Source organism: Oncorhynchus keta, chromosome 21 (genome assembly GCF_023373465.1).
Source record: "Oncorhynchus keta strain PuntledgeMale-10-30-2019 chromosome 21, Oket_V2, whole genome shotgun sequence".
NCBI classification, from domain to species: domain Eukaryota; kingdom Metazoa; phylum Chordata; class Actinopteri; order Salmoniformes; family Salmonidae; genus Oncorhynchus; species Oncorhynchus keta.
The window spans coordinates 57148072-57160014 of record NC_068441.1 but is presented as its reverse complement, the minus strand read 5'-3'; the positions used below and the strand labels follow the sequence as shown (position 1 = coordinate 57160014).

Below are 11943 nucleotides of genomic sequence, written 5' to 3'. Positions count from 1 at the left end.
TTTAATACACATTTTAATACACATTTTAATACACATTTGACATACATTTAACATACACATTTTAATACACATTTGACATACATTTAACATACACATTTTACATACACATTTTAATACACATTTGACATATATTTTACATACACATTTTAATACACATTTTAATACACATTTTAATACACATTTGACATACATTTAACATACACATTTTAATACACATTTGACATACATTTAACATACACATTTTACATACACATTTGACATATATTTTACATACACATTTTAATACACATTTTAATACACATTTTAATACACATTTGACATACATTTAACATACACATTTTAATACACATTTGACATACATTTAACATACACATTTTACATACACATTTTAATACACATTTGACATATATTTTACATACACATTTTAATACACATTTTAATACACATTTTAATACACATTTGACATATATTTTACATACACATTTTAATACACATTTTAATACACATTTTAATACACATTTTAATACACATTTTAATACACATTTTAATACACATTTGACATACATTTAACATACACATTTGACATGTACACTACCGTTCAAAAGTTTGAGGTCACTTAGAAATGTCCTTGTGTTTGAAAGAAAAGCACATTTTTTTGTCCATTAAAATAATATTAAATTGATCAGAAATACAGTGTAGTCATTGTTAGTGTTGTAAATGACTATTGTAGCTGGAAACGTCTGATTTTTAATGGAATATCTACATAGATGTACAGAGGCCCGTTATCAGCAACCATCACTCTTGTGTTCCAATGGGACGTTGTGTTAGATAATCCAAGGTTAGCATTTTAAAAGGTTAATTGATCATTAGAAAACCCTTTTGCAATTATGTTAGCACTGCAGACAACTGTTGTTCTCATTAAAGAAGCAATAAAACTGTCCTTCTTTAGACTTGTTGAGTATCTGGAATCTGGAAGAGGACAAGTCCATTAATGTGTCTAGTTTGAGAAACAGACTTTGCCTAGTGCTGTTTGCTGTGTGTGATGCTATTCATACAGCTTAGCATTTAACACCATAGTGCCCTCATAGCTCATCACTAAGCTAAGGACTCTGGGACAAAACACCTCCCTCTGCAACTGGATCCTGGACTTCCTGATGGGCCGCCCCCAGGTGGTGAGGGTAGGTAGCAACACATCCGCCATGCTGATCCTCAACACGAGGGCCCCTCAGGGGTGCGTGCTCAGTCCGTTCCTGTACTCCCTGTTCACTCATGACTGCACGGTTAGGCACGACTTCAACACCATCATTAAGTTTGAGCCTGATCACTGACAACGATGAGACAGCCTATAGGGAGGAGGTCAGATACCTGACCTTGTGGTGCCAGGACAACAACCATTCCCTTAAAGTGATCAAGACAAAGGAGATGATTGTGTACTACAGGAAAAGGAGGACTGAGTACGCCCCCATTCTCATCGACAGGGCTTTAGTGGAGCAGGTTGAGAGCTTCAAGTTCCTTGGTGTCCACCTCACCAACAAACTAACATGGTCCAAACACACCAAGACAGTTTTGAAGAGGGCACAACAAAACCTATTCCCCCTGAAAATTTGGCATGGGTCCTCAGATCCTCAAAAGGTTCTACAGCTGCACCATCGAGAGCATCGTGACTGGTTGCATCACTGCCTATCATGGCAACTGCTCTGCCTCCGACCCGCAAGGCACTACAGAGGGTAGTGCGTACGGCCCAGTACATCACCGGGGCCAAGCCTCCTGACATCCAGGACCTCTATACCAGGCAGTGTCAGAGGAAGGCCCTAAAAATTGTCAAAGACTCCAGCCACATTAGTCAAAGACTGTTCTCTTCGCTACCGCACGGCAAGCGGTACCGGAGTGCCAAGTCTAGGTCCAAGAGGCTTCTAAACAGCTTCTACCCCCAAGCCATAAGACTCCTGAACATCTCATCAAATGGCTACTCAGACTATTTGCATTGCCCCCCTCTACACTGCTGCTACTCTCTGTTATTATCTATGCATAGTCACATTAATAACTTTGCCTACATGTACATATTACCTCAATTGACTCTGTACCGGTAACCCCTGTATATAGCCTCCACATAGACTCTGTACCTGTAGCCCCTGTATATAGCCTCCACATTGACTCTGTACCGGTACCACCTGTATATAGCCTCCACATTGACTCTGTACCTGTACCCCCTGTATATAGCCTCCACATTGACTCTGTACCGGTACCACCTGTATATAGCCTCCACATTGACTCTGTACCTGTACCCCCTGTATATAGCCTCCACATTGACTCTGTACCGGTACCCCCTGTATATAGCCTCCACATTGACTCTGTACCAGTACCCCTGTATATAGCCTCCACATAGACTCTGTACCTGTAGCCCCTGTATATAGCCTCCACATTGACTCTGTACCAGTACCCCTGTATATAGCCTCCACATTGACTCTGTACCGGTACCACCTGTATATAGCCTCCACATTGACTCTGTACCGGTAACCCCTGTATATAGCCTCCACATAGACTCTGTACCTGTAGCCCCTGTATATAGCCTCCACATAGACTCTATACCTGTAGCCCCTGTATATAGCCTCCACATAGACTCTGTACCAGTACCCCCTGTATATAGCCTCCACATAGACTCTGTACCGGTACCCCCTGTATATAGCCTCCACATAGACTCTGTACCTGTACCCCCTGTATATAGCCTCCACATTGACTCTGTACCGGTACCCCCTGTATATAGCCTCCACATTGACTCTGTACCGGTACCCCCTGTATATAGCCTCCACATAGACTCTGTACCTGTAGCCCCTGTATATAGCCTCCACATAGACTCTATACCTGTAGCCCCTGTATATAGCCTCCACATTGACTCTGTACCTGTACCCCCTGTATATAGCCTCCACATTGACTCTGTACCAGTACCCCCTGTATATAGCCTCCACATTGACTCTGTACCTGTACCCCCTGTATATAGCCTCCACATTGACTCTGTACCGGTACCCCCTGTATATAGCCTCCACATAGACTCTATACCTGTAGCCCCTGTATATAGCCTCCACATTGACTCTGTACCGGTACCCCCTGTATATAGCCTCCACATTGACTCTGTACCTGTACCCCCTGTATATAGCCTCCACATAGACTCTATACCTGTAGCCCCTGTATATAGCCTCCACATAGACTCTGTACCTGTAGCCCCTGTATATAGCCTCCACATTGACTCTGTACCAGTACCCCCTGTATATAGCCTCCACATTGACTCTGTACCTGTACCCCCTGTATATAGCCTCCACATTGACTCTGTACCGGTACCCCCTGTATATAGCCTCCACATTGACTCTGTACCGGTACCCCCTGTATATAGCCTCCACATTGACTCTGTACCTGTACCCCCTGTATATAGCCTCCACATAGACTCTATACCTGTAGCCCCTGTATATAACCTCCACATAGACTCTGTACCTGTAGCCCCTGTGTATAGCCTCCACATTGACTCTATACCTGTAGCCCCTGTATATAGCCTCCACATAGACTCTATACCTGTAGCCCCTGTATATAGCCTCCACATTGACTCTATACCTGTAGCCCCTGTATATAGCCTCCACATTGACTCTGTACCTGTAGCCCCTGTATATAGCCTCCACATTGACTCTGTACCTGTAGCCCCTGTATATAGCCTCCACATTGACTCTGTACCGGTACCCCCTGTATATAGCCTCCACATAGACTCTATACCTGTAGCCCCTGTATATAGCCTCCACATTGACTCTATACCTGTACCCCCTGTATATAGCCTCCACATTGACTCTGTACCTGTACCCCCTGTATATAGCCTCCACATTGACTCTGTACCAGTACCCCCTGTATATAGCCTCCACATTGACTCTATACCTGTAGTCCCTGTATATAGTCCCGCTATTGTTATTTATTGCTGCTCTTTAATTATTTGTTATTCTTATCTCTTACTTTAATTTAGGTATTTTCTTAAAACTGCGTTGTTGATTAAGGGCCTGTAAGTAAGCATTTCACTCTAAGTTCTACAACACCCTTTGTATTCGGCGCATGAAAAATGAAAAATGCAATCTGATTAGATTTGATGGAATGCTCTCTAACCCACCACTGGTGGGTGACACAGGAAGTCAGCTGTGCTCTCTACTGCTAAGGAGCTGAAACACTGCAGTTATACCATGAGTCAGATATAAACCAGGCACAGGCTGCCTCCCAAAGGGACGGATTACTGAATGAGAACGCAGGGCCCCGGGCCCCTGACCTCCAGAAATTATAATTGTTATTTCATTTTTCGGAGGGTTGGGGGTCGAGGGCCCCCCAGATAGCATATGATGTAAATTAGAACTTGTTCTCAACTTGCCTACCTGGTTAAATAAAGGTGGCAGCGTAGCCTAGTGGTTAGAGCATTGGACTCGCAACCGGAAGGTTGCGAGTTCAAACCCCCGAGCTGACAAGGTAAAAATCTGTCGTTCTGCCCCTGAACAGGCAGTTATCCCACTGTTCCCAGGCCGTCATTGAAAACAACTGACTTGCCTAGTAAAATAAAGGTAAAAAAAAAAAAAAAAAAAAAATAAATAAATGATAGCAAAATGTGTAGAATTAGCTATTAAACTGCACCGGGGCCCCAAATGCGGGAGTCCAATTCAGCAAGGGGCCCCCTCGTCCCTATATGCCCGGCCCTGGTTAAAATTAGTTCACCATATCGGGAATAGGGTGCCCTTTGGGACGCACAGGGACAGAATGGGTTCTGACAGTAACACAGGTGACCCACAGTACCACACAGTAACACAGGTGACCCACGGTAACCCACAGTAACACACAGTAACCCAGGTAACCCACAGTAACCCAGGTAACACACAGTAACACAGTAACACAGGTAACCTGATCAAGCAGGATCAAATAGTTAGAAAACTGTCCTGAACCAACTGTGTATTTCAACAAAGGACTGTGTTTTTGTTGTTGTTGATTTTGTTTGTTTCAGCTGTTGATCTGACAGAAGACACTTTGACAGTGGCGGACCAGAGTGAGGACGGAGGGGAGGAGGACACCTCCCTCTGTGAGCCCTGTGTGGAAAGCTTTCTGGTACAGGCTGAGACAGGAGGGGGGCAGGAGACACCTCATCCCATGGACCCCCCATGGGACCTCCCACACCCCAACCTACCCAAACTACTTACCAGGCTGGGCAGCCTAGAGGGTGAGTCCCAAATCAGCCCCTAGCCCTTGTTTCTGGTCTGTTATCATGTTAGCTAACTATAACCAGCCTCTGTTACTGGCCTGTTTGCATGTTAGCTAACTCAAGCCAGCCTCATACAGATGGGTAATCTAACTAGCTTACTAACTCTAACCAGGTTCATACAGCTAGCTGTCCAGGCTGGGCAGTTTCAACTTCTTCGGGATCGGTGTCCCTTCCACGGGATGGTTGAGCTAACGTTGGCTAATGCGAATAGCCTGAGGTTGAGCTAACGTTGGCTAATGCGAATAGCCTGAGGTTGTAAGTAACAAGAACATTTCCCAGGACATAGACATATCTGATATTGTCAGAAAGTTTAAATTCTTATTAATTTAACTGCACTGTCCAATTAACAGTAGCTATTACAGTAAAATAATACCATGCTATTGTTTGAGAAGAGTGCACAATTTTGAACATGAAAAGTTATTAATAAACAAATTAGACACATTTGGGCAGTCTTGGTACAACATTTTGAACAGAAATGCAATGGTTCATTGGATGTGTCTGACACTTTGCACGTACACTGATGCCATCTAGTGGCAAAAATCTCAAATGAAATTGGGCTGGAATAATACATTATGGCCTTTCTCTTGCATTTCAAAGATGATGGTACAAGAAAATAGCAAAGAACGGCTGGTTTTACTTTGTATCATCTTTTACCAGATCTATTGTGTTATATTCTACGACATTCAGCCAGCCTTGAGCTAGCCTTGAATTAGGTTAATATACCACTACTTCTAGGGCTACCATACCTCCTTTGCCACTTGGCCTGGACAATTTATTGTCGACACGGAGCACCGCCGATCACGACTGGACTGCCGACGTGAACGTCTCAACAGGCTATTCTGTTACGATGTCGCAGAAGAACCATCTACTGGCCCCGGCCCACTAGCTTTTCTGAACGCTGTGTCCCCTGCTCGCCTAGTGTAGTAGTGACTACCGAACGGCCCCCTGACTCACCTAGTGTAGTAGTGACTACCGAACTGCAGCCTGACTCACCTAGTGTAGTAGTGACTACCGAACAGCACCCTGACTCACCTAGTGTAGTAGTGACTACCGAACAGCACCCTGACTCACCTAGTGTAGTAGTGACTACCGAACAGCACCCTGACTCACCTAGTGTAGTAGTGACTACCGAACAGCACCCTGACTCACCTAGTGTAGTAGTAACGGCACCCTGACTCACCTAGTGTAGTAGTGACTACCGAACAGCACCCTGACTCACCTAGTGTAGTAGTGACTACCGAACGGCACCCTGACTCACCTAGTGTAGTAGTGACTACCGAACAGCACCCTGACTCACCTAGTGTAGTAGTGACTACCGAACAGCACCCTGACTCACCTAGTGTAGTAGTGACTACCGAACAGCACCCTGACTCACCTAGTGTAGTAGTGACTACCGAACAGCACCCTGACTCACCTAGTGTAGTAGTGACTACTGAACAGCACCCTGACTCACCTAGTGTAGTAGTGACTACCAGACAGCACCCTGACTCACCTATTGCTGCTCTTTTGACTCTATGATCACTCGGCTACACAGCTGATGCCCCCTGGACTGTTTCAATAACATGGTACCTCATTTTGTTTACCTGTCAGCCCCAGCCTCAAACTCAGGTCCTGTATGTACCTAACTGACCCGCTCTGCCCATTCATCACCATTTACCTGTTGGCCCCAGCCTCGAACTCAGGTCCTGTATGTACCGAACTGACCCGCTCTGCCCATTCATCGCCATTTACCTGTTGTTGTCTTAGCTCTCCTGATCAACACCTGTGATTGCTTTATGTCTCTCAATATGTCTAGTCTACTGCTGTCTTGGCTAGTTTTTACTGTTTTATTTCACTGTAGAGTCAAAATGCCTTAGACAGCTCTTTCGTCCCCACACACATGCAGAGACCTCACCTGGCTTAACTTGTACCTCCAGAGATGAAACCTCTCTCATCGTCTCTCAACGCCAAGGTTTACCTCCCCTGTACTCTCATCCTACCATATCCGTCTGTACATTATGCCTTGAATCTATTCTACCACGCCCAGAAATCTGCTCCTTTCACTATCTGTCCCCAACGCACTAGACGACCAGTTCTTATAGCCTTTAGCCGTACCCTCATCCTACTCCTCCTCCTCTGGTGATGTAGAGGTGAACCCAGGCCCTGTAGCCCCCAGTTCCAGTCCTATTTCCCAGACGCTATCATTTGTTGACTTCTGTAACCGTAAAAGCCTTGGTTTCATGCATGTTAACATCAGAAACCTCCTCCCTGAGTTTGTTTTATTCATTGCTTTAGCTCACTCTGCCAACCCTGATATCCTAGCTGTGTCTGAATCCTGGCTTAGGAAGGCCACTAAATATTCTGAAATGTCCATCCCCAACTACATTTTCCGACAAGATAGAACTGCCAAAGGGGGCGGAGTTGCAATCTACTGCAGAGATAGCCTGCAGAGTTCTGTCTTACTATCCAGGTCTGTACCCAAACAATTAGAGCTTCTACTTCTAAAAATCCACCTTTCCAGAAACAAGTCTCTCACCATTGCCGCTTGCTATAGACCCCCCTCTGCCCCCAGCTGTGCCCTGGACACCATATGTGAATTAATTGCCCCCCATTTATCTTCAGAGTTTGAACTGTTAGGTGACCTAAACTGGGATTTGCTTAACACCACGACTGTCCTACAATCTAAACTGGATGCCCTCAATCTCACAAATGATCATGGAACCTACCATGGTACAACCCAAAATCTGTAAACACGGGCATCCTCATAGATACAGTATCATCCTGACCAAAATACACCTAAATACACCTCTGCTGTCTTCAAGCAGGATCTCAGCAATCACTGCCTCATTGCCTGTGTCCGTAATGGGTCCGCGGTCAAAAGACCACACCTCATCACTGTCAAACGCTCCCTAAAACACTTCAGCGAGCAGGCCTTTTTAATTGACCTTGCCGGGGCATCCAGGAAGGATATTTACCTCATTCCGTCAGTAGAGGATGCCTGGTTATTCTTTAAAAGTGCTTTTCTTACCATCTTAAATAAGCATGCCCCATTCAAAAAACTTAGAACCAGATATAGCTCTTGGTTCTCTCCAGAGCTGACTGCCCTTGACCAGCACAAAAACATCCTGTGGCGTTCTGCATTAGCATCGAATAGCCCCCATGATATGCAACTTTTCAGGGAAGTTAGGAACAAATATACACAGGCAGTTAGGAAAGCAAAGGCTAGCTTTTTCATAAATTAATTTACATCCTGTAGCACAAACTCGAAAAGTTCTGGGACACTGTGAAGTCCATGGAGAATAAGAGCACCTCCTCCCAGCTGCCCACTGCACTGCGGCTAGGTAGCACTGTCACCACCAATAAATCTACGATAATCGAGAATTTCAATAAGCATTTTTCTACGCCTGGCCATGCTTTCCACCTGGCTACCCCTACCCAAACAGCTCTGCACCACCCACAGCAACTTGCCCAAGCCTCTCCATTTCTCCTTCACCCAAATCCAGATAGCTGATGTTCTGAAAGAGCGGCAAAATCTTGACCCCTACAAATCAGCTGGGCAAGACAATCTGGACCCTCTCTTTCTAAAATTATCCGCTGCAAATGTTGCAGCCCCGATTACTAGCTTGTTCATCCTCTCTTTCGTATTGTCTGAGATCCCTGAAGATTGGAAAGCTGCCGCGGTCTTCCCCTTCTTCGTACGGGGTGACACTCTAGACCCAAACTGAGACAGACCTATATCTATCTTACCCTGCCTTTCTAAAGTCTTCGAAAGCCAAGTTAACAAACAGATCACCGACCATTTCGAATCCCACCATACCTTCTCCGCTATGCAATCTGGTTTCCGAGCTGGTCATGGGTGCACCTCAGCCACTCTCACGGTCCTAAACGATATCATAGCCGCCATCGATAAAAGACAATACTGTGCAGCCGTATTCATCAACCTGGCCAAGGCTTTCGACTCTGTCAATCACCGCATTTTTAGTGGCAGACTCAACAGCCTTGGTTTCTCAAATGACTGCCTCGCCTGGTTCACCAGCTACTTCTCAGATAGAGTTCAGTGTGTCCAATCGGAGGGCCTGTTGTCCGGACCTCTGGCAGTGTCTATGGGGGTGCCACAGGGTTCAATTCTCGGGCCGACTCTTTTCTCTGTATATATAAATGATGTCGCTCTTGCTGCTGGTGATTCTCTGATCCACCTCTACGCAGACGACACAATTCTGTATACTTCTGCCCCTTCTTTGGACACTGTGTTAACTATCCTCCAGACGAGCTTCACTGGTCACCATAGCAGCACCCACCCGTAGCACACACTCCAGCACGTATATTTCACTGGTTAAATAAAGGTGTTCTCAACTGGCCTACCCTGGTTAAATAAAGGTGTTCTCAACTAGCCTACCTGGTTAAATAAAGGTGTTCTCAACTGGCCTACCTGGTTAAATAAAGGTGTTCTCAACTGGCCTACCTGGTTAAATAAAGGTGTTCTCAACTGGCCTACCCTGGTTAAATAAAGGTGTTCTCAACTGGCCTACCTGGTTAAATAAAGGTGTTCTCAACTGGCCTACCTGGTTAAATAAAGGTGTTCTCAACTGGCCTACCTGGTTAAATAAAGGTGTTCTCAACTAGCCTACCTGGTTAAATAAAGGTGTTCTCAACTAGCCTACCTGGTTAAATAAAGGTGTTCTCAACTGGCCTACCTGGTTAAATAAAGGTGTTCTCAACTGGCCTACCCTGGTTAAATAAAGGTGTTCTCAACTGGCCTACCTGGTTAAATAAAGGTGTTCTCAACTGGCCTACCTGGTTAAATAAAGGTGTTCTCAACTGGCCTACCTGGTTAAATAAAGGTGTTCTCAACTGGCCTCCCTGGTTAAATAAAGGTGTTCTCAACTGGCCTCTCTGGTTAAATAAAGGTGTTCTCAACTAGCCTACCTGGTTAAATAAAGGTGAAATAAAAATAAATAAAAGCCCTTTCACATTTCCATAAACGTCAAAGTGTTTCCTTTCCAATGGTTCCATGAAAATGCATATCCTTGCTTCAGGTCCTGAGCTACGGGCAGTCAGATTTGGGTGTGTCATTTTAGGTCCTGAGCTACAGGCTCAGGAATTTAAAAAAAGGCTCCGATACTTAAGATGGTCAGTGAACTAGACGTCACACTTGGGCTGACAGGGGGCCATCATAGTTTCAAAGACAGTACCATACAGAGACAGGCAGAAACTGTCACAGACCATCATAGTTTCAAAGACAGTACCATACAGAGACAGGCAGAAACTGTCACAGACCATCATAGTATCAAAGACAGTACAGTATGAAGACAGGCAGAAACTGTCACAGACCATCATAGTATCAAAGACAGTACAGCATGAAGACAGGCAGAAACTGTCACAGACCATCATAGTATCAAAGACAGTACCATATGAAGACAGGCAGAAACTGTCACAGACCAACATAGTATCAAAGACAGTACAGCATGAAGACAGGCAGAAACTGTCACAGACCATCACAGTATCAAAGACAGTACAGCATGAAGACAGGCAGAAACTGTCACAGACCAACATAGTATCAAAGACAGTACAGCATGAAGACAGGCAGAAACTGTCACAGACCAACATAGTATCAAAGACAGTACAGCATGAAGACAGGCAGAAACTGTCACAGACCATCATAGTTTCAAAGACAGTACCATACAGAGACAGGCAGAAACTGTCACAGACCATCATAGTATCAAAGACAGTACAGCATGAAGACAGGCAGAAACTGTCACAGACCATTAAAGTATCAAAGACAGTACAGCATGAAGACAGGCAGAAACTGTCACAGACCATCATAGTATCAAAGACAGTGTTAGAGCCGATTTGGACATATTTGTATAAAAGACCGAACATATGGAGCTCCATGTATATTTGTGTAAATATATTAAATATTAATGTAAATGATGAAATATTAGGTACGTACCTTTATGATTTATATTTACCTGATTGAGATATATTCATTTGTTGTTAGTGTAACTTAGTTTTTGGCCCCCCCTCTTGCCTATTCATTGTATTGTGGTAAGTGTGTTAGGATAAAGGCAGGAAGTTGGGCCTTCGGGAGAAGGAGTCCTTGCTAGATGCGGGAGCGGTATAGTTTTTTGACCATACAGACATACAGACATACCATAATATGTATTTTCCATATCAAGTATTTTGTGCTTTAAGTTGATTGGAGAATCATTTATTTGTTAGATATAAGAAGAATAAACATTTTTGTTGCACCATATCCCTGGATGTCATGGAATGTTTGGCCGTTTGGAAACCTTGAGTGTGGACTGTATGCGTACCAAACAACCCCGCTTCAGGCTTGGGCAGTGGCTATGGTAAAGACGAAAGGAAGCCACTACATTCAAGTCAAAAAACTCCGTGAAGGATTACTATCGGAAGGAAATCTCCGGTTCAGACACACGCTGGATATTGTTCTATTTGTAATTGCATTCGGATCGTAAGGACAGCTCGCTTGGAAGGATTTGAACTCCTAGAATTCGCCAGCCGTGAGTAACCACTGCGAATGAATGAGCTGCCCTGTTCAATGCGATCATTTGATCATGCATATTATGGAAGCGCAAATGTGCTTTTAATTGGAATGTTTGATAAACTTGGGAATGGAATTCAAAACACAGCGTTGTGAAAACAATTAAGAAGTTTAAGTTTGGGAAACACTGAGA

General features: G+C 44.4%; 1 protein-coding gene across 5 annotated transcripts in view; it reads left to right on the top strand.

Annotated features, from left to right (window-relative positions):
- LOC118379552 (phosphatase and actin regulator 3-like) overlaps window positions 1-11943 on the top strand; it is a 117726-nt gene that overhangs the window by 41004 nt on the left and 64779 nt on the right. For all 5 annotated transcript variants that reach the window (XM_052474477.1, XM_052474476.1, XM_052474475.1 and 2 more), the window contains one exon: window positions 5015-5227. In XM_052474477.1, the coding sequence (XP_052330437.1) occupies window positions 5015-5227 (213 nt within the window). The remainder of the gene's footprint in view (window positions 1-5014; window positions 5228-11943) is intronic.